At 39.6% G+C, this 24,074-nt stretch overlaps 2 protein-coding genes across 2 annotated transcripts in view; both read right to left on the reverse strand.

The window, feature by feature from the left end:
* LOC122966648 (myosin heavy chain, fast skeletal muscle-like) overlaps positions 1 to 24,074 on the reverse strand; it is a 254,697-nt gene that overhangs the window by 165,356 nt on the left and 65,267 nt on the right. The gene's annotated exons all lie outside the window — the stretch shown is intronic.
* Positions 11,392 to 21,969, reverse strand: LOC122966659 (myosin heavy chain, fast skeletal muscle-like). The gene is made up of 38 exons (XM_044330929.1): positions 21,751 to 21,969; positions 21,354 to 21,497; positions 21,107 to 21,263; positions 20,969 to 20,996; positions 20,777 to 20,888; positions 20,597 to 20,689; positions 20,453 to 20,516; positions 20,245 to 20,343; positions 20,051 to 20,154; positions 19,821 to 19,959; positions 19,608 to 19,726; positions 19,346 to 19,495; positions 19,094 to 19,264; positions 18,705 to 19,011; positions 18,425 to 18,504; positions 18,249 to 18,336; positions 18,042 to 18,159; positions 17,811 to 17,934; positions 17,576 to 17,712; positions 17,208 to 17,463; positions 16,735 to 16,977; positions 16,445 to 16,621; positions 16,180 to 16,325; positions 15,973 to 16,063; positions 15,481 to 15,870; positions 15,193 to 15,319; positions 14,991 to 15,109; positions 14,156 to 14,352; positions 13,847 to 14,030; positions 13,594 to 13,759; positions 13,291 to 13,415; positions 12,859 to 13,167; positions 12,575 to 12,778; positions 12,340 to 12,465; positions 12,081 to 12,251; positions 11,850 to 11,954; positions 11,660 to 11,755; positions 11,392 to 11,535 (listed from the first exon to the last, which is right to left on the reverse strand). The coding sequence occupies exons 1-38, from the start codon at positions 21,952 to 21,954 to the stop codon at positions 11,392 to 11,394; spliced, it is 5,814 nt and encodes a 1,937-aa protein (XP_044186864.1). The 5' UTR covers positions 21,955 to 21,969.

Here is a 24,074-nt window from a genome sequence, read left to right on the forward strand (position 1 = left end):
ATGCATGGATTTTTATTTGGGCTGCTTACATTCTATTTATGAGCAAGCATGAGAGTAACTTCAAAATATATATTGTGTAATTTATCAAATACCAAATCTCTCTACTGTAATATATATGATAGTGTATATGATGGACTTAGGAGCAGTTGTCAATCCAGTTTGGAAGAGAGTCAGGAGAAGTCACATTTTCTGAATCACTGGAGTTTGGGTTGGTGAAACGAAAATGTTGTGGGGACTTGAGGCGTGAGGCTGAAGTTGAAATAGTGCCACATTCATGGTTGAGCAGAGGGTGTGTGTGTGTTTGTGCTCTAGAAAGTTACCACTGTGAAACAATCAGAAAATAACGTCTTATTGATTGGCTTTCTCCTAACAGCGCTCCCTCTCTTCATTCACTGTCTAGCTCACTCAACCATAGCTGCTCTCTCTCTCTCTCTCTCTCTCTCTCTCTCTCTCTCTCTCTCTCTCTCTCTCTCTCTCTCTCTCTCTCTCTCTCTCTCTCTCTCTCTCTCAGATTAGAAACCTATATTGCCAAAGCAGAACAGAAAATTATAAATATTGACAGATGATTGATTAATAATTACACAATAATATGCAAATATCAACAATAATATTAAATACAATAAAAGGCAAAGGGTTTTTTTTTTACCGATCTAATCACACAGAAACATGTACTACAGAGCTTGTTTCTCTCAGAGAATGACAAGATTTAACATATTTTGCAGCTATTACTACTATTATTTTCTCTCTCTCTCTCTCTCTCTCTCTCTCTCTCTCTCTCTCTCTCTCTCTCTCTCTCTCTCTCTCTCTCTTAACGTTATCAAATGAAGAGAATTGTCCCCCCACCCCCCGAGAGTAACGTCTTTGCTCTGATCAGTCTGATCGCCGGCTGATGTGACGCCGGGTTGCGGTTATCCAAAAGTTGACTCTGGGTCAACTGCCCGGCCGCAGGGCGCTGTGGCACTGCGGCCAAAACGCCCGCAGTCTTAACACACTACCCCTCAATGGGAGGACTGACGTTTGCGCCGCACCGCCTGATTTGGTCTTAATACGCCTTAGAAAAACTAAAATTAATGATAATTTGGAATGGGAAGGTTTGGATTGTCTTTAACTTGTGTTAGCTAGTTGTGTATGAGTGTAAATTGTTTTATTTGACCAAATACAAGCATTTGTGCATTAACGTAAGCCTGTTAAGTATACATGAAACACATTATTTGTGTTTAATTGTGCTTAATACTTTCCAACATTAGGATTTATGTCACTATTAGAATTTTATTCCAATTCTAGTAATCTCTATTTTATAATCCCTCTGTCACTCTGCTATGTAAAATATTTGATTGCAGTACAGTACATTATATAAACTATCGAAATACAACGTTCTGCTTTGTATTTTTTCCATTTGAATTACTTGGTATATGTATTTTTAATTGAAATGAATGATATTTTAATTCCGTGTAGGGTAAAAATACTTAATCTGTGTATTAGATGTGCTGTGAGTGAGATATCAGATTTTATTAGAGGCATGTGCAATTTATTTGATGACTGCACACATTTTCCGTTAGGGTAAGGTTATATAGCATGATCAGAAATAGAAAGGCATTTGAAAATCTGGCCATATGTGTCGCTAAGCAAACTGATGTCAGAGACTACTGGAGTACATACAAGGTGGCACATAAGGTGTTATATGCCTGCGTAGTTGTGTGATTTCATCAGTAATGTATGACTTCTATTTCATCTACAACTACACGTCCTGCTTTCCTACATGCAGATACCACGATGTGTATAGCCAATGAATTTAGCATGTGTTGGTCATACAGTAAGTGTTTGAAGAGAACTTTGTGTAATTTATGCACAGATGTTTTGGCTTTGTTTTGCTGTGATAACTGCGAAATTGTGTTTCAAATAATTTCAGTTGATAAGAGAGTTTGTAGGTTTTTCTGTGCAGTTCATGATTGCTTACAGCTTTGAAATTGCTTTGGTTCAAAGGAGATGTAGTATGGCATGCTTAGCTTACTGTAAGATAATAGAGGTGGAATGTCATTACTGCCAAGGTTTCAGAGCTCATTTATTGCTCTTAAATTTTGCAATCGATTGCACAATTGGTATTTTTGCAGTGAAACGCAAAAAGCACAACTGCATTGAGCAGTCTGTTTTCATAGAGATTTTTTAGAGCGTCCTTGCATGAATGTTTCAGTTTTTAATTATTTTTTTTTAACGGTAATTATGTAAGCTCTTTGTCACTTGTGCATACATTCATAATTAAAGACTTCACCAAAATACGATTCACTGTTTTTCATTTGTTAGGTCCTTACATGGACTACCCTGATTAGCAACTTTTAAAACGTATGCTGGATTTTGTCAGTTTTCCTATTTTAGCATTAACTGGATACCAGCTCTGAGTAAGAATTTAGGGAAGACTGTCGTCACTCCCCACCCCCTCACCCCCACTATTGAAGCACTTGTTGCTGGATGGACTCATTCAAATCTGTGTAATAAAATTCAGTCATTTTTTAAAACATTTTACATTGAACATGTGTATTGCTTTTGTAATGCTAAATTGATGCAGAGTAAGTGGTCAACGTCTGCTGATTGGACTTTCTTCAACCTAATCTGCAGTATGTACTATAGTGCAATGTCATTTTTAATTTCACCGAAAAAAAAGTTTGTACTTTTTGAAATATGACATTTCTGGGCACAGAATTCAAAATCTATACAGAGACATAATCCCATATGCTGTTCCATCTCGAGTAGTGGTTCTCAAATTGGGCACCGGGGACCCCCGGGGTCCTTGAGGGGGCTCCAGGGGGTCCCAAGCAAAAAAGAGATTCATTTCATGAGATCACTTTTGTTGTGATTTGGTGCTATATAAATAAAACTGAATTGAATTGAATTTATTTTCAATATAATTCCATCCATAATAGTGACAAAATGTATGACTATTTTTGGTTTCTGCAATAAAACATCTAAAAGTAAAATCCTTATCAGATGGGGGTCCTTGACGTTAAAAAGTTTGAGAACCATTGATCTAGAGAATTCTTGAAATAACTTTCAATGAAAATGTGCACACATAAATTTCAGGTGCTAAAACGTGATGATGAAAATTTCCTATACATTGAATAGATTATAGTCAGTTGAGAACATACATTTTTAAAGGTTTTTTTTTGCACCTTCAAGAAATTAAACTAATCTCAGTGCAATCCCATAGCTACATCAATTGTAAATTTAATACATGGATTGAATTAGGTCAGATTAAACCTAAATGATGTTCAGTAGGAAACTGGTGTTGTACATTACAGTTAAAGATCATATTATCCCTTTATTGCTTTTTGACCTTCACGCCCTCCCATTTATAGATATTTTGATTTTTAATCTTTCTGATGAATCAAATGAGGACGTGAAATGAGTATAATGTTGCATTTTGGGGTGGGAACACCCTTTCTTGCATTATGCCACACAAGAATAGGCTACAATAAATTTGACTATTTTAAATCATTAGGGCCTGAGCCCCAAAGGGGCGAAGACCCTATTGTTTTTTGTGTGTTTGTTTCTTTCTTCTTCTTTCTTTCTTTATTATCTCGCCACTTCAGACCTAAATTTGACCCCCTAAACATGCTCAAAAATTCACCAAATTTGGCATGCACATAAGGTCTGGTGAAATATTTGATAAAATGTAAAAATTAACCCCCAAAGTGCCAAAATGTGCTCTCTAGCACCACCTATATAACTAAAATGGCCGCCACGGCCTGTAGGAATGTCGTAGAGAGATGAAACCAAAACAGACTTATTTGTCTCATCAAGACCTACAAATCATACACTGACACCCCTGACCAAAATCCAACAGGAAGTTTGCAATTAGCCTTTCAAATTAAGACTTTGCCTCAATTTTGGCCTCTAAACAAACGCTATGTCCTCCGAGGGTGTTAATGGTATGGACTTCAAACTTTGATACATGACTTATGAGACTGTGTTGAAAAAAAGTTGTTCAACACTTTGAAATAATTCGAACTGTTTGGATTTTATAAACCGAGATTGGCAGTGCCACATCACCTTTACAATGTAAAGCAATGGGGAGGCATGACCTTTGTGTCAAACAGAGGTTTCTGACATCTAAACTATAAGTCTGACCACTTTCAAACCTGTATCAATGGATTCGCAACGGAATTTCCTACAAAAAAACATTATTTTTAATGTAAGATTTGGCCAAAGTAATGGGATTTATTAGGAGATTTCACAAGAAGAGTACTTTAACATTTCCCTCTCTGAGAGGGAGAGAGAGAGGGGGGGGGTGTCTTCATATTTAAGACCATGAGCAAAAGTTCATTGCTGTTTCTTGCTGTAAGTGTGTTACAGAATAAATGGAAAACAAAGTTTTATTTGTCTCCCCCTTTTTTTGCTGATCCTAAAAATGATCCGATCCGTGACTCAAATCCATGATACGATCCGAACTGTGACTTTTGTGATGATGTACGTCGTGCACATAGATAAAAGTGTGTGAATCATGTATTTGATACATGTATTAATACTTTCCGATGTGAACCTACACTTTTAGATCACTTAATGTTTTTAGTGTTCAGTCTTTCTAGTATTGAGCACTGATCTGAACCTGTATCACATTATAAGCTTTGTGGTACTTTGTGTATTTCTGTATAATAAGAAAATACATAGGAAACACGTGTAAATCATGTCATATCTTGTCTGTTTTTGACGAGAACATAAATCTGTTGTCACAGTAGAACAATACTATAAATTTGAATTTCACTTTGGTGGTAAAATAAGACATCTGAACCACTCCATGACTAAAATGAGCTCTTCTTTGTTTAGAAACAATATGTATATGCTAAATGTCTTTAAAGAAGCAGCCTTTACACCACTCAGGGGTTTTTGTTTTTGAAAGCCACCTACCCCTCCGATTTCATCAGGTGGGGGACAGTGATATAGTTTGATGCAGTTTGTTGTAAGATTACATGTTGGTTTTCCTCCTGTCCTCCCCAATTTTTTGAGTCACCAGCCGCCACTGGTGTGACGGTTGAATGCAACTCATTTTTGTAGGATACAGCACAAAGGGCTATATACATACAGTACATTATATACAAACTTTGTATGAAGTTTGGTGTTATTATTATTTATTTTACAATAATTATAGGTCTTATATTTATAATTCAGTAGTGGGGATGACCTATGAGGGAAAGGGAAAAAATGGAGTGAGGGTGACAGTTTAGTGTTAAAGTGCTGTAGAAAAATACCATCAAAACTAAAATTTGTAGCTCTGTACTGCAGTTTTTCCTTTATTAGGGCCCGAGCACCTAGCGGTTCGCTCACACTCTCCATTCAAATATATGAGTATTTTTCTGTTTCCAGCTGCAGTTACTTATCATCTCTACACACCTGACAGTACACGTTTCAATCAAACTTTGACCAGGTCATGTGAGTTAAAGGTCTTTACTTTTCTAAAAATAGACTTGATGAAAATTAGGTAATTAATTTGTTTTACACACAAACTCATCAAGAGTTTTCAATTTACTAATTGAAATGCAAGTGAATGGGCCCAAAACTTGGGCCCAAACATACACAGGTATGAGCAAGGTAGATATGTCTCACCCTTCAGAAAATTCTCATCCTCACACCGTTGACATTTGATGTTTTGACATGACAGAGGAAGTTGCTATAACTTTATTGTAAATGCTTCAGTCTGCACCAAACTTCTCTTGGCCTGAACACGTCTACATGACAATATTCCATCTGTGATGCAAACTGGTTGTATTGCACCCCCTACAACATTTCAGCAAAGCAGCCCCAGCAGCGGGCAAAACAGTGGACAAAGACAGTGATATTTATCTCCTTCTTGCACTGTCTGAAAACAGCCCGGGTCTGAAGACATCTACATGCCTGTAGGAGTATTAATACTTTATTAATGAATTACTGGTCATTAGGGCACCACCTCCTTTTTGGTTAGGATTTGTTAGTGTCAGGAGGGAGCACTAACCCTTGTTCAGTTTAATCAATGAATCAGTCTCTCTTCTTCTTCTTCTTCTTCTTCTTCTTATCTAACTAATAAAACAAAACAAATTAAGTTGTTGTAATAAAAGGTTAACTAGGATATATTTGGTTGAAAAACAAATAAAAGAGACGTCTTAAGAGCTTTCTTGAGTTCTTGGAGGCCAGCTCAAAGAGGAATCTCTTTGAGGCTGTTTTTATAAGTTAGAATAAAACGGGAGGAGTTTGGGTGTGTTCTAAAGGGTTTCGCGCCAAATTATTGATGAATATTCAATTTCTTTGTTCTAGGGGTTTAGGTGTGGCTAGTGCTTTGCAGCCTGCGTCTCCCCTAATTCTGAGTTTTTACATGCAAAAACTTACACTTCAAGTCACTGTTGCCTATTATTTCACATTAAAGCTGTAAACACATTCTTTTCATAATGTCCAAACATTCATGATATTTCTGATTAATAATGGCCCTGTCAGCTTGTATCATATTTGTAAAAACATTCAAAATCAGTTAAGCAATTTACATGAGTCATGATAAATCAGTTCTTCTAATAACATTAACCTTCATATTAACACCTCATGATGTCTAAGCATACAACCTTCATTAGTTCAACTTTCTCAAACTATCTACACATCTTAAACCATCTACTGAAAAAGTTTAAACTATAGTGAAAGGAAATAAAGTTAGGCAGCACGTATGTGATTAAATTACTTTCAGAAACATATTTAAATATAAGTTGACACAACTTACTTCATAATATAAAATCATTCAACATGACTATTGTTTAACAAAAAAAAAGAAACTTTAAACTCAAATCCTTCAAATATTATCTTTACATTCCTATTATTTTAGAAACTTCAATATTTCAACCAAACTACTTGTCTAATTTAACTACTAAAATATGATTGTTTATGAAGTTAATGGATCACAAGTTAAACACTTAAAATACAAATACATGGTTATTAAACATTCATTAACTCTTCACATAAGGGGATTTAACTCTTGTCAATAGAGGAGCAGTATTGTTACCTGTTAGCATAAAAGGATAATACAATCTAAGTCTTATATCTCTTTAGTAGATAGTCATACACTTCTGAAAGTTATACCATTCTTCTTGTATTTACATGACAAATAATATGATATAAGTTACATGATGATTAGACATTTAATTTACATGAATTTCAGGTTTGTCTCAGGTTTGAAAGGGGCTTCACGAAGTCCTCAGGTATGTGGATTAGTTTATGGCTTTGGTGATAAGAGTCTTCCATCTGTAAGGTGGGAGTTGTTTTCCTCCAGTCCAAGTGGCCTTTAGTGTCATTTCATGCTTTTAGTTTGTGTCGTAATTCAACTTATCGAAATGGTGTATTAGGAGGTGTTTCTGAGTCTGTTGAGCATCACTGATCGAACCCCCACTTGTAGGGTTACAAAGGTCAGTTCTGCAGGCCGAGGGTCTGCTCTTACAAACTTAGGAATCCAGGGAGTCTGTCTCTTATATTCCTTAAGAATCAAAGATTAGTTAACAGAATTAAAGAACAAGCGGTTGTCCTCCTACATGCCCGTGACAGAAGCCCTTCGATTGCACCACGGCCTGACGTGCGTGGAGGCGCAAGGGCCCATTCAACACTGCCTGCAGCTTTAATTGCCATTTATGATAGCATTTTGTGAAGTGCAGCAGAATATGGCCACATTTAACCATACAAATGTATTGTCTCACAACCAAAAGCTACTACCTCTTGAGGTTCCATATATTTTTTTGATTGATACATTATTTGAAGATCTTGTCATAAGTGGTATGTATCAGGAAGCAGGGGAAGTACTCACATGCAGACTACAGTGGCAGGACAGGAACAGTCTAGTGAGTTCATTGTCAAAAGTGAAGATACAAAAGCTTACAGGCATGGGTGTCAAGTCCAAACTGTCCAAACAGTAGTGGTATTAGATTCACAGAGTTGCAGGGATGAGATTTGGAAAAGTCTAGCAGGCAGGCAAGCTGGTGCAGGTTCTGGTAACCAAAAACAGAAGCTCAAGAGCACTGACAAAAAGCAACATGACAACAACAATGATCTGACAAGGGAACAAAACATATGGGCCAGTATATGAAGTGAGTGGCTGATGAGGAAATGAGTTGCAGGTGAGGAGTGAGCGTTGTAGGACAGGTAGCTGTAGGACTGATGAGAAATGGGAACAGGTGTGTTGATGGGAAAAAGAGGGAAAGTCTCAGGGCATCTGGTGGACAGTTTGAGGATGGCGGGTCTGGGGAGTTGGAGGACAGAACATGGCCTGGGAGAAGTAAACAGGGACTGGAGACAGAGACAGAGAGTAATGCAGAGGGCTGGGAATGAGAGCGTGTGGCTGCACGGAGGGACTTAGGAGCAGATTGTAACAGATCCGAATTAAAATGAATAAATAATTAAATAAATTGGACTCAATGGTTAATGCTCTCCTCCAATTACACACATGCTATCACCTACTGAAATGTACATGTATGTAGCCGGTCACTCAGGATGTGCCTACCGATTACATGTGTCTCACACAGTATATAAGGCAGTGATTCACTGCCACTCTTATTCTTCTCACTTCAGGTTTGTCCAGTGCCCTGCCATCACCACTGCGACCACTGCGGCCACTGCGGCCACTGCCTCTAGTCTGTGTCAACAACATCACTGAACTTCGGAAATCCACCTCCAACTTCAGTTCACTAATGTAGGACACTACATGTCTGCTTAGTGTTAACACTGTCTCCCATTGTTCCCGCCGCTATCCTTCATGGAACCGGCATACTAGGTTTATCTCTCGGGTTAACCACCAGTGGCATTATCTCCTCCTTAATAAGGAGTAATTGTCATACGGCAGAAGTATTGGTTTTATTTGATTTTTTATATTTGATTTTTTTTTTGTTTGCTGTGCTTTTATTATGCATGATTTTAGATTGTATTTAGAATTGTTATTATTGTGCTTGCTTTTATGTTTGTTTGCATGCTTTTAGTTTGAAATCTGCCATGTTGTGTTGAGAGTGTTTACTCCCTGCCACTGATTGCTAAACCCCTACACCTGTTTGAGCCCTTGCATTTGATAGACTTTGAAATTACCCAATGGGAAAGGAGACTGCAGCCTAACAAGCCAATGACGCATCAGGAGGAGGGACTAAAACAGTTGGGACACAAATAAAGCCCAGGGAAAAACAACATGGCGCAGCGCAGGAAAAAAGAGAAAACGGACAAAGGAATCAGGGGTGGAGGAACAGAAGAACACGAGTCTGGAGGGAGGACGACAGCAGATGAGGAGCAGTAGTTAGCCCTGCCTGCAGTCAAGGTATGATCCAGGTGTGGGCAGCTTGGCTATGGAGCCTCCCTCTCTCCCTTTGCATACCTAGGGGTGGAATCACGGGGGAAGGGGGAGACAGGGAGAAGGGCGGCAAGCTGCCTCACCATGGCAACCCGAGACTGCAGGTGGGGTGATGCTTCCCAGCCCTCCATCCGTTCCCCTCCAGACAGCCAGAGGATGTGCCAGAGAGAGCCGGAGAAGAGCCAGAGCAGAGCCAGAGCAGAGCCGACATCACACAGCGTACTATGGCGCAACACACAAGGGGCAGAGTACAAACTCTGCCCAAAAGTGTGAGTACAAGGAAAGGAGTACGCTTGGTCTTAGTGCAGGGCAAGTGTTGTGAGGGCAAATTACTGCTGATTGCATCTTGTGTCTTTAGTGAGCAGCAGTGGCTGCGGACCATGTGGGGTGGCGGTGGCTTCGAAAAGACAGACTGGACTGCTGACGAACCTCGAACTTCAGGCGGTGCTCCTGGTTCTCCAGCACTTCCTGACTCTGGTGTGCTATGGAGAGGGGGTGGCTCGTAAAGGCCTATCCAAGAAGTGCCTAGCTAGTTGGCTTTGTGAGTGCATCTCCAAAGCCTACTGGCAGGCAGATGAGGACCCCCCCCCCACCATGGCCGAGTGCATTGCACATGTGGTGTAGCAGCGTCAATAGCCTTATTCAGTGGGGTGAGTTTCAAGGACATGCATGGCAGTGTCCTGGTCTTTGATAGCATCTTCAAGGTCCATGCTCGTAGGGGCGACTCAGGACTTGTGAAAAGGGTGGTGTGAGTGTCAGCTGTGGTACACCTGATCCATGATGACTCAGGGAATGAGGTGTGCAGGGTGTCTGTTGTATGGTTTTTGATCTCTGCCATGGTCCATCCAGTTTTATGTTCATGTTAACTGGGCTGGGTTGGGCCCCCTACTGCTCTGCTGAAGAAGCTCAGATTATAAAGTGGTAGAAGGGCTGCGGCAACTAACCTATAGCCACTTGAGCTCATTGAGGCTGTCTGATGACATGTGGCGGCAGGGCGAACATTCATCAGGCTCCACATACTGTACCCATAAAGTCGAGTAGAGGACGGATATAGAAAGGAGGTTATGACATTGTAACCATACTTCCATAAGCACAGGCGGAGCCCTCTACCTATGGACACTGCCGTTCCTACGCCGTTCACTGAAGTGGTTTCTGGATGAGAGCAGCAGCGGAGTGCTGCTTATATACTGTGCGAGACACATGTAATCAGTATGTGCGTCCTGATTGGCTACATACATGCAAATTTCAGTGGGTGACTGTGGAGGAAAGTATTACCCATAGAGTCCAGTAGAGGGCTCCGCCTGTGCTTATAGATCTAGGGTTACAGTATTGTAACCTTTGTTATATAGAATGGTGAACGTATTTTTGTTAATGGTATCGTGAAAAGTGTAGCGAAGTTCATTTTCCATCGGTTTGGATAATTGCCATGGTAATAGGAATTAATTGTGGCTCTGAACGTTATATTTTGCCAATGATGATGTATTTATGTTTAAGTTATGCTTTATGCCTCTGTAAATTGTGAAGGTGTCTTTTAAGCTTGGAGCTGATGCTGCTATCACTCTTCCAAAAACTGATGCTAAACAGAAGTTTCATTTTACCAGACATTACCATGTGGGTATGAATCATGATTATTTCTAGGAAAGGGAAACGTTAATGTTGAGCTGAAAGACTTCCCCATCCAGACAACTAGATAAGTAGTGTACTGCCACAACTTAAACTGATGCAGCTACTGTGTTGAACACTGTATGCTCACTTAAAGAGAAACCAGAGAGTAAATAATACAGAGTTAACATTATTAAATTATGAGGAAAAAAAGTTTATTGAATGAATACATTGTAAGAAGATAATTCAACAGCTAGTCCATATTTTATGAACTCTGTTGAAAGGCGCCAAAAGGATGTCTCTTATTCAGCAGCATCATGCTAGAAAGAAAACAAGAAAAAAAGATTCACAATGTATTCTTACAATAAAAAATAAATTAAAAATGGTATAAAATGTTTAGCTTATAAATAGACTTAAATAACCCCATTAAATTAAGATGCCCACAGAATAATTTTTATGAAATATCACTTGGTTACCTTTCCATGATCACGGCTCTTGGCTCTCAGCTTGTTGACCTGGGACTCAGCAATGTCAGCGCGCTCCTGAGCTTCCTCCAGCTCATGCTGGACCTTCCTGAACCTAGACAAGTGAGTGTTGGCCTGCTCCTCCTGTTATGAGTTTGGAGTTGAAGTATGTTGTACTTTTTAATATTACATCATATTAGTATGCTTTCTTTCTGTTATTGATTTGTGCTACATTCCTATATGAAAAATTACAAAAAATTTGACTCACAGCCTCCTCAGCCTGTCTCTTGTAAGCCTTCACTTTGAGCTGCAGCTTATCCACCAGATCCTGAAGTCTATGCACATTCTTCTTGTCTTCCTCAGTCTATACAAAAAAAGGAGTGTTATGGATGGAGTACAAAAAGAAAATTATGAAATTAGAAAAAATCTGAATAGCTTTGAGTTAAATGAGAAATTACCTGGTAAGTCAACTCCTTCACTCGCCGCTCATATTTGCGGACTCCCTTAACAGCATCAGCTCCACGTCTCTGCTCGGCATCAACTTCAGTTTCCAGTTCACGGACCTGTAATGTGATGTTATACAGTTTGTGAAAACCTTGTTAAGGGATTTTAGTAGTGAGAAAGATTTAATTTGTTCCATACATTGAAAGTGTGATTAACATCCTAAAGCGAATATATTGTGAGCATACCCTTGACTCCAGTTTCTGGAGCTGCTTCTTGCCACCCTTCATGGCAAGGTTCTCAGCCTCATCCAGACGGTGCTGCAGGTCCTTGACTGTGACCTCCAGGTTCTTCTTCATCCTCTCCAGGTGAGCACTGGTGTCCTGCTCCTTCTTCAGCTCCTCAGCCATCATGGCAGCCTGAAATGATGGGCATCAAGGATGAACAGGTATTTGGTGAAGTGAAATTGAATTTTATAAAAAAGAAGACTCATAAACATGAACTCACATCAGTGATAGCCTTTTTGGCTTTCTCCTCAGCATTTCTTGCTTCCTGAACAGTGTCGTCCACTTCACTCTGAACCTGCACAAGGTCAGACTCCAGCTTCTTCTTGGTGTTCAGAAGACTGGTGTTCTGGATATTAAAAAAGTCACATTTAATTTGATATTTGTTATGTATAACAAAGCTTATATGTATACTTATTCTGTATAAAATATCTTCTTGTGAATTATTTAACATATACCTGAGAGTGAAGCAATCCAACACGCTCACTAGCATCAACCAACTCTTGCTCAGCCACTTTGCGTCCTCTCTCTGTCTGCTCCAGAGCAGCTCTCAGCTCCTCAATCTCAGCCACCATCAGACCATTTCTGCGATCCACCATGGCAGCCTGCTCCTTCATGTCTTCCTGTCCTCTGACAGCATCATCAAGGTGCAGTTGGGCATCCTGACAACATGTGGAGGAAAAAAGAGTTAACTTTCTTTGCTCTTCAACATTTATTTATGCATTGATTATACAAAGCTCACCTTGAGCTGTCCCTGGACATTCCTCAGTTGTTTCTGGGACTCAGCAGCCTGCCTGTTGGCATGGCTCAGCTGAATCTCCATCTCATTCAGGTCTCCCTCCATCTTCTTCTTGACTCTCAGGGCATCATTCCTGCTCCTGACCTCAGAATCGAGAGTGCTCTGCATGGAGTCAATCACCCTCTGGCTGTTTCTCTTGATCTGCTCCATCTCCTCGTCCTTTTCTGCAAGCTTCCTGTCAACCTCACCTTTGATCTGGTTAAGCTCAAGCTGAACACGGAGAATCTTGGCTTCCTCATGCTCCAGTGTGCCCTAAAGGAAAAAATTGAACGTGTACCTAAAGGTTACCAGTCTTTCTTAGAAAAATTAAAGTGAAAATCAAATGAATACTTGCCATTACATAAATGCTTTTGTATTTGTAATTTAGACTTTTACCTCTGCTTCCTCCAGTGCTGACTGAATTTCAATCTTCTCAGTCTCCACAGTCTTCTTGGCTTTCTCCAGCTCATGGATGCTCTTTCCGGTCTCACCAATCTGTTCAGTCAGGTCTGAGATCTCCTCTGTAGAACACCAAGAGCCCAAATGTAGTTTAGAGAAACTTGGAAAATGCTACATACATTATATCGAGAAAATTAGGTTATAACACCACAAAACCTCATGGCCCACACCTAGAGAAGTCAAGGAAGAACCCTTACAATCAGTATAATAGTTACATTAAATATTGTGGGATTGACATACGCTGCAGGTTCTTGTTCTCTCTCTTCATGGTCTCCAGCTGATCCAGAGCCTCCTCGTAAGAGTTCTTCATCTTGAACAGTTCAGTGCTGAGAGAGCGAGCCTCCTTCTGGGCTCCTTCAAGCTCTGCCTGGCCCTCCTCATATTTCTGTTTCCATTCTGCAAGGACCTAGAATGATATAGATGAATAACAATGATTAATTACTAAGAATAATTGTGTTTCACTCGTATCAGTGTGGTTTTGATTTCCTGTTACCTTATCAAAGTTCCTCTGCTTCTTGTCAAGGTTGGCAGCCAGAGCATTAGCTCTCTCTACATCAATCATGAGGTCCTCCACCTCACCCTGTAGCCTCTGCTTGGTCTTCTCCAAAGAGGCACACTTTGAGTTCACAGCCTCAATGGACTCCTCAGCATCCTGCAGACGCTGGGCAAGCTTTTTCCTGTAGTGAAGAAGTATTTGTTTACATTCAATTGCATATTGATAGCAAAATATGTGGAATGTTATCTGGAAAAGCAAGCAATTGAATTGAAAACTAATTTAAACTCTGAAAAGGTAGTGACTTACTTGGCCTCCTCCAGCTCCTCAGTGCGCTGGATAGCATCAGTCTCATATTTGGTTCTCCACTGAGCCACTTCGCCGTTAGCCTTGGACATTCCACGCTGCAGCTCAGCTTTAGCCTCTTGCTCCTCCTCAAACTGCTCTCTGAGCAGATCACAGTCATGGCGGGCTGACTGAACAGCATGGGCCAGGGCATTCTTGGCCTGATGAACATGGCAAGATGCATTTTAACTGATCTGTTATGTATACAAATATTATCTAAATTTTGTTTCAGTACATAATTTTTCATGGTGAAACATGTTGATTGAGTAATTTAGTTTTGCATAATTTACTTTTACATCTATCAGATTTGCTATTTAGTGTAGTACAAAGGACTTAGCACCCAGGAATTCAGGTGGAAGGTGCTTGGTGAGGAAGGAGAAACAGGTTTGTTGGTGGAAGGTGCTTAAGTCATTAAAGACAAGACTGAGGAGTAGCAGCAACACTCCATGAAGAGGATTAGATCCAATTCCCACAAATCCCCTGGTCAGTTAAATGGTAATATGGTGATAACATTCCTAAACAGGCAACCCAACATTCACAGCCACTTTGCGCAGTGATTGGCCAGGTATGGTGGTGGAAAATTGAGCGATGTCTGAATTTCTCTCTCAAGCTCTCTCGGATGACATGTTGCAAGAACTTTTTTTCTTTTTTTTTATGCTTAACAGCCAGCAGATCTGGTGGGTTAGTAGTGGGTGAAGAGAAACAGGTGATTGACTACATTTGAAAAGGAGGACTAATTGCATCCCTTGTTAAAAGCTCATAATAGTACATAGTATAGTAACATGTAAACTTGTTATACCTTCACTTCTTCCTCAATGTGTCTCTTCAACTCCTCAATTTGCTGAGTGTAAGCCTGCTTGCCCCTGCTCAGCTGAGAAACAAGAGCGTCTTTCTCTTCAAGCTGGCGGGAAGACTCACCTGAATGATAAAATGTAAATGTGTTATTCATCAAAATGATCATTACTGGTTTCTATTACTACTTTTTATCACAAGTGACTCACCACTCTCTGTCTGCAGTCTTGCCCTCTGTGCACTTAGGTCATTCAGCTGGCGCACATTCTCATCATTTTTGGCCTTCAGCTCACTCAGCTGGTCCTCAAGAGTTCTGCACATTTTTTCCAAGTTGCCCTATCAAGAACACAACATTATGTATTTAAACATATTTACATGAACAAAGAAAATGCTGAGCATTTATCTAAGTTGAAAGCGACTGCCATATTTATCCATTATAGGTCATATTTCTAAGCATAATGAAAGACAGATATTTCAGTTATAAAAAAAAGACTCACTTTGGATTTAGCAACAGCCTCCATGTTGCTGGAGAGGTCATCAATCTCCATCTTGTACTCGCTCTTCTCCTTCTCAAGCTTCTGTTTGACACGCTGGAGGTTGTCGATCTGCTCTCCCAGCTCTGCAACACTGTCGGCTTGCTTCTTGCGGAGAGCTGCTGCAGTAGCTTCATGCTGCAGGGTTGACTCTTCAAGGTCACGGCGCAGCTTCTGGAACTCAGCCTCACGCTTCTTGTTCATCTCAATCTGAGCGGCTGTTGCTCCACCAGCTTCCTCAAGCCTCTCACTGATCTCCTCAAGTTCCCTGGAGAGGTCAGCCCTCTGCTTCTCCACCTTAGCCCGAGCAGCCCGCTCAGCCTCGATTTCTTCTTCCAGCTCCTCAATACGAGCCTAAGTTTGATGATAGTAATATCAAGAAGGTGTGATAACTGGAACATATTGTAACAAGATGTTTTTCAGTCACTGAGTATAGTATTCATGTCAAATACTAACCTGAAGTTCCTTGATCTTCTTCTGAAGCTGAGCACCAAGAGACTGTTCATCCTCAATCTTGCTGAGCAGCTGGCTGGTCTCAAACTCCTTCCTGGAAGAGGAAAAAAACAGTTATTGCTGTTACAGTTTTAGTTTTGACTCGGGATCACAGTGTTACATTACGGCAACAGTTCAATGTAAGGGTTAAAGATGAAAAAGAAAACTTGCTTCTTGATTTTCTCCTCAGATTGCTGCTTGTCATTCTCCAGATCCATTATGGATTCCTGGGCCAGTTTCAGATCTCCCTCAAGCTTCCTCTTGGCTCTCTCAAGGTCCATACGGAGCTTCTTCTCTTGCTCCAGTGATCCCTCAAGCTTTTGAGAAAATATTGTAATGTTGACATAAATAATGTTTTAAATTTTTATCATGGAATGTCAATTCTAACACACAAGCTAACAATACAAACATGTTATGAAAAGTAATGTTTTCTCACATCGTCCACTTGCTGTTCCAGCTTTGTCTTGGACTTGGTCAGAGTGTTGACTTTGTCTTCCTCTGCCTGGAGATCGTCCAGTGTTTGCTGGTGAGCCTCTTGGAGGGCTTTCTTCTCTTTGGTTAACTTGGCAATAGACTCATCTTGAGATGCCATCTCCTCTGTCAGGTTTTTCACCTAAAAGTGTCAGACAAGGTGCATCATTTCCATCACTTTATATATAAGTTTGAAAGCTAACTTCATTTATTTTCTCATTTTTCATAGATTGGTAGGTTTAAACTTATTCCAACCTTGTTTTCAGTTGCATGTTTCTCCTTCTCCACTTTAGCCAAGGTGAGCTCCAAGTCATCAATATCTTTCTTCAGCTCAGAGCATTCATCCTCCAGCTTCCTCTTCTTGCCAGTCAGCTCAGCATTGATTTCCTCTTCATCTTCCAGTCTCTCAGTTGTCTCTTTGAGTTTGGCCTCGAGTTGGATCTTGCTCTTAATCAGACCTTCACACCTTTCCTCTGCATCTGAGAGGTTCTCAACTTCCTACAGTTTATTATGAACATAGAGTAAGTTAATAAGTTAGCTATTCTCTGAATGTACATAACTAACAATTAGTGTAGTGCGGATGTAACATTTGTCAATCTACATGTTTGGTCAGGCACATAGAAGATAAGATGACCAGAAGAGTATGTGGCATCTTTAAATTTCACCTAGATAACTGAAAATGTTAGTGACAATATTCAATTAGTGTAGTGCGGATGTATCCTACTTACAGAAGCCACTTGCAGTTGCAGGTCATTCTTTTCCTGCAGCAGGGAAACCATCTTCTCCTCCAGCTCCTTCTTCTTGGCCAGGGCAGCAGCCAGGTCTGTTGTCATCTTCTCATAGTTCTCCTTCATCTTCATCAGCTCCTTCTCAGTCTCAGCACTCTTCAGAAGAGGCTTGATCTTGAAGTACAGATTCATCCATGGCCAGTTTTTGACATTCATGAATGAACGGACATTGTACTGAATAGTGAAGATAGCATCTCTGGAAAACGAACATAAATAAAGTGTCATTTTTACTGCAACGTGACTTAACAAAAGCAGCTTTATTTATTTCATTGGACAGAACAGTTCAGTGTACTGTATGACAATCATACCTCCTCTCCATCATCTTAACAAACTCTGTCCTCATGAGGAATCCTCTGCAGAGAGCCTGAGTCATGGTCACCAGATTAGCCAGTTTCTCATCTCTCATCTCCTCCAGCAGACCCAGCAGACCAGCTTTGAAGAACACCTGTGTGGTTGTTTGAAGGAACTCAGTCATCAGCAAAAATTGATACAAAAGGACATATGTACATGGCATATGTATTGAAATTGTTCATAGAAATTAACCTTAGTGTGCCCAAACTTGTACTGAGTGTGATCCACATCAATGGAGCCTAACAGCTTCTCTGCAGCTTTCTTGTTGTCAATGAACTGTCCCTCAGGGATGACGCTGGCATTCAATACTTTGTATCTACAAGAGAAAATTATGTTGTTACTTACAATGACCCCACATCTTGGCCGGCTGTTTTAACTCAGCTGATATTTAACTTGACTCGTTTATATTAAAAATTACAGTACCTCTGCTTGAAGTCACCGTAGAGGATTCTGCTGGGGAAGCCCTTTCTGCAGATTCTGATGCCTTCCAGCACACCGTTACACCTCAGCTGATGGATGACCAAGAAGTTCTCCATAAGACCTGAAAGTTGGAAATTCATATTGTTTCAAATATTTCTTTTAATCACTATGTCACATTTAGTGTGCAAAGCTGGGCTATGTGCTTCTAACCTGGGGTCTTTGATTCATTAGGAATAAGGCAACGGACAAAATGAGGGTGAGTGCTCCTCAAGTTGGTCATCAGCTTGCCCAAGTTCTCCTGTGGATCAACAACACAAGATAAATGGTCAACAATATTTCAAGATGAGGTTTTTAATTGGTATCCAAAAATATGAAACAATTCATACCCTGAAAAGAGCAGACACAGTCTGGAAGGAACCACCCTTCTTCTTTCCACCCTTTTTGCCGCCACCACCACCAGCAGCCTCTGTTTTCACAAACATAGTAATTAAATAAATAGTAATTAATGGCACTAAATAAATAACTTTGTAGAATCTCTTTTAAGTTTTCTTCTCTGTGGAAAGGGTATTTTTTAATTAAGTCAAATGCATGAATATATTACCACAGAGTACTCATCAGCTTTATACTATGCCTGAACCAAGTAACACACAGTTTCTAATTTCTTACCATCACCTCCGCCGTGTTTTGCATACAGGAAGGCCAGAAGTTTGTTTGAGGCCTTCTGATAGAGCTGGACAACTGAGTCATTCAGGGGGTCCTTGTTCTTGTCCAACCAGCCAGTGATATTGTAGTCCACTGTACCAGCATAGTGAACCAGGGAGAAGTGAGCCTCAGGCTTGCCCTTTGCAGGTTTTGGCTTCTCAAAGGCCTTGGTCTTTCCAAGATGCTGATCATGCAGCTTGTTCTTGAAAGTTGTGTCAGAAGCCTTGGGGAACATGCACTCCTCTTCAAGGATGGAGAAGATGCCCATTGGCTGAGGAAAAAAAAAATCATATAATGGAAGAAAACATTTGCACATGAATCAAGAAGCCACTTTGACCTTATTGACTGCTCACCTTCTCAATAAGCTCAATGCAGGCAGCCAAGTCCATACCGAAGTCAATGAACTCCCAGACAATGCCCTCTTTCTTGTACTCCTCTTGCTCCAGGACAAACATGTGGTGGTTGAAGAACTGTTGCAGTTTCTCATTGGTGAAGTTGATGCAGAGTTGCTCCAAGCTGTTGAACTGCAATTACATGAATGTATTAAATTGCATATCAAAATATTGTTGATCTTTGAATTGCTCAGACACTTTCCAGCTACTCACATCAAAGATCTCAAATCCAGCGATATCCAACACTCCAATGAAGAACTGTCTTGGCTGCTTTGTGTCCAGCATCTCATTGATACGGATGACCATCCACAAGAACATTTTCTCATAGATAGACTTGCACAGAGCCATGACAGAATTGTGGACCTAGAAAAAAACATTTTAGAATGAGATTTTGTCAGAATGATATTTTCATGTCAAAATGCAAATATTGCCCTTTTATACATTATTTTCAAACAATACATTTTCTTTATCTTACCTGTGGGACAGTCTGACCTTTGGTCACCATCTCATTTCCGACCTTGACTCTAGGGTAACACAGAGCTTTGAGCATATCAGCTGAGTTCAGGCCCAGGAGGTAGGCGATTTTATCAGCCACTGATGGAAAAACAAACATTTAGCTTTATCTGTGAACTGGTACATGTTTTGAAATGTACATACTAACCACAGAAGATATCATTATCAGAATTACCCTCAGTGCCATCAGGTTCAGCCTGCTCCTCACGCTGCTTTTGCTTGAATTGCATGTTGCCATGATGCATCACAGCACCAGTCAGCTTGTAGATGCCCATCTTCTCCTCAGCATTGAAGCCCAAGATGTCAATAGCAGTCTACATTGTACATGAAGCATAGTTATTGGTATTTGAACCATTTTCCCCAGTTGTCTTAGGCAATATCTATTTAACTGAAATGTTTTCTTACATCTGTTGCAATGAACTCCTCCACGTCATTAATGCTTTTGACAGTGATTTCACCCTGACTGACCATTGGGTAGTCATAGGGGTTGGTGGTGATCAGAAGACCCTCTAGAGGAGCACAGTAACGATACCTATTAGTGTTTAGTGTTGTCTTTGGTATTATTTCAATGTCATTTTCAAATTTGCATAGTAACATACCCAGGAGCTCAGGCTTGTGGCCAGTCATCAGCTGATAGAAGATGTGGTAGCTCCTCTCAGCAGACAACTGGAAGGTTACACGGGACTTCTCCAGCAGATCTAAGAAAAACAACAACAAAAAAAAAAAAACATCAGCTTTATTATTACTTTATCAAAGACCAGATTATAGCTCAGATGAGGCTTGAGTCATACCATGGTTGAAACTTACATGTTTCAATATCAGCTGAAGCCAGCTTTCCAGAAGAGCCAAAGTGGATTCTGATGAATTTACCCTAGAGAGCCAGACCATTGAAAACATCAGTTTTTGTAATTTAGCAACAAAATGTCTTGAGATGTTCCCTGGATTACTTACAAAACGAGAGGAGTTGTCATTCCTCACAGTCTTGGCATTACCATAGGACTCCAGCAGAGGGTTGGCTGCAACAATTTGGTCCTCAAGGGAGCCCTGCAAGAGAGGATTTGAGTTACACAAGCTAAACATTCAAATTAACTATCCTCTGACGATCAGTTTTATCTTAAACAACCAATTTACCTGCATCTTGCCAGGTGTTGGCTCAGACTTCTTGGCTCCAATAGCTGCAATTGTTGCAAAGTATTGGATGACACGCTTGGTGTTGACAGTCTTTCCTGCACCGGATTCTCCACTGGGGTATAAGAGACACATGTCAAGAATTTGCTTTATCGTCATTATATGATTTAGCATTACAGTTTCTGTTATACTTACGTAATCAGGATAGACTGGTTCTCACGATCTGAAATGCAAACAAACATTTCACATGAATTCCAGTTTTGTAATTCCTTCAATAAACTCATGTTCAAGTTTAATTCCTACACAATTTAACACTGCTAACTTTGACCTTACCTGTGTGCATGAACTGATAGGCATTATCAGAGATGGAGAAGATGTGAGGTGGTGCCTCAATCCTCTTCTTGCCTCTGTATCCTCCCACAACTACAGAATCATATACTGGAAGCCACTTGTAGGGATTCACCACAACGCAAAACAGCCCAGAGTAGGTCTGTAATAGCACAAATAGAAAATAAACATAGTGTTAACATTTAGATATGCAGATATAAATGCACATCGCATTAGTAAAGTGGAAACTCACGTAGATCATCCAGGATGCAAAACGCTCTTTGAGGTTATACAACACACAGGGCTCGTTGAGGTGGGTCATCATGGCCATGTCCTCAATTTTATCAAACTTTGGAGGGTTCCTGGGAAAGATTTCATCTTCTTTCACAGTGAGTGTCTGAAGAGATATAGTAAAAATACAGTAAAAATGTTTTTACTAAGATTTTTTTTTCTTCAAATTTAGAGTTAATCAGATGGATGTCCTTGTTAACCACTGTGTCAGTTTGAATTTAAAACCACTACATGTTTTCCTAAGATATAATTTTAATAAATGTTAATGGAAATAATGGCATCCTCCTACATAGAACAGGGTCTTCAATGGAAATAGATGGGAAAATGTTGTTAAAAAAGTAAAATAATGAATTGCCTACCTTACCACAGTCTGTTTCAACTGTGGCTTTGCCACCCTCTTTCTTCACAAGTTTACCCTTGAGATACATCTCCTCCTTATCAGTCACAAAGAAGGCGGTTTTGGCATCAAAAGGAGCAGTTTGTGCTTCAATCCTCTCCTTCTCTGGCTTCCGGAGGTAGATGGCCGCCGGGCCATAGCACTCCATCTCCGCGTCTGTGCTCATGTTGGCACTTTAGTGGAGACTGAAAAAATGGAGTTAAAATATCAGCATGATGTCGTAATGGTGTTGTATCCATCTGATGTTGGAGATTTTGACATTTTTTACCTCAGCTGGTTCCAGAAAATGATGAGTGGCACAGTATCTGGTGGAGTCAAGATGCTATAAAAAAGATGATTAAACATGAGTACAATAACTTTTTTCAGTTTGGTTTTCTCATTTTAAATCTTCCTGGCAGAATGTCAATTTGAGAGCAGTGGAGCGTGAAGGTGGTAAAACTTCTAAAACAACTAAAATTTAACTGATAAGTGCTAGCTGTATTCAGTTGAATCATGAAAGTTCAATTCTCTCCCACCCCCTTAACTGCCCTCCACACCCAGAGAAATAGTACTGCTCTTAATGATCACTTAGTATACAGTATGTGTTGAGACAGGATGTGTACTGGACGTCAACACAAATGAATTAATTGTGCGATTTCTGGAAAAAAAAAGAAAGAAACTACTTACATGTTTTAAGAGTATTTCAAGTAAATTTTTTTGGAATAATGTCTACTCAAGACTACTTTGATATGACATGAAATTTCACCTGAATATCATCTAAAACAAAGATAACTCTGACAAAGAATCATTGACAATATGCATTAGCAACACATTAACTTTACCCACTGATCAATAGGAATTCAAACTAAGATCACAGTCGATACACTCACCTGTGTTGGGTGCCTACCAGTTCATGCAGAAGTCCAGGGCTGCCTCTTTTATAGAGGGTGGGAGTGCTTGGTCAGCTGTAGTCTCTCACCCAGTTTGGTCATGGCCTCATCCTGCTGCTTATTTTGTGGCAGTGATGTTTATGCAGCTTTTAAGCATTTTAATTTGTAACTAGAATTTGAAAACTACATAATGCAGCGTGATGTTGTACCAATTAATTTGATTTCACAAATGTGAATGTGACACGCAATATGGGTGTTAAAATACTGAATAAAATGTAAAATGTGAATAAAAATGTGACCATTGTTTATTGGGAAAATTGAATATGTACAGTATTTACATTGCTAATAAACTTTATATAAATTATACTGAAGGCAAATAATTTTAATTTATTTTCAACATACTTGCTCTCATCAGAAATGTTGACTAAAACATTAAAAGAAAAAAAAGAGAAATTGTAGAGTAGGAGAAAAGACTGTCAGACATGAACACACTCAAATAAGATGTCAGTAAACCAAATAGGACTTAAGGGTCCGCTTAAGGAAGTATAAATATAAAATTATTTAGAGCAAAAGAAGGAGCTCATTAATTTCTCACCTATATTAACTCAGTGAGTTACAAACTTGCTATTATAAATGTTGTAGTGTATATATGTTTTGTATACAATTCCAATAAATGTAGCTCTTGATTTAAAGGTCATGAAAGTTGAAACATGTAGTTAACATCAAAAATCTTTTTTTTAATTCATGGACAGCTTTGGGGGTTGGTTTTGGAAACTCATCCTGATTCCATTGGTATTCAGTTGCAGGACACTTGCATGTTCGAGATCTTTGAAACTTCACCCCCAAATGACACTAATATAAGACAGCTTTCAACACACTTAATTAAATGCTTATATTCACCTTTAATAGAAACTATATACTAAGTCTGGGGGAAAATTATGTATAAAGCTTAATAATACTGACCATGGTAATGCTATATTCACCAAGACTTTCATTGTGCTCATAAAAACTTCTGTGTTCCTGTGTGTGCCAGTAATACAGAAGGAATAATCTAAAAATATACCATAATATATAGCTGTATTTGTGCACTATTTGATCTTATAAATCTTATAAATGTAAACTTGCCAATTTGAAAATTGAAATACTTTATTAATTGCGGTTACATTACATTAATATTTTTAAAGGGCCATGTATGCATGGAGATAAGTTTTGTGAATGTGCCAAAATGTTTGTTGTCTACAGTTACTGGATTCTGGCACATCTTGTACTCCTGTAATAAAATGAATTTTATTACAAGTTCAATCATCTTTTATGTATCTCCCTAAATGGGCATGAAAACAGTTGCCAACTCATTTCAGGTATTGCCCAAAATAAGTTTCACATGCCAAATGAACATCAGCCAATTGCTACATTTGAT

The sequence above is a fragment of the Thunnus albacares genome, chromosome 17, assembly GCF_914725855.1.
Source record: "Thunnus albacares chromosome 17, fThuAlb1.1, whole genome shotgun sequence".
NCBI classification, from domain to species: Eukaryota; Metazoa; Chordata; class Actinopteri; order Scombriformes; family Scombridae; genus Thunnus; species Thunnus albacares.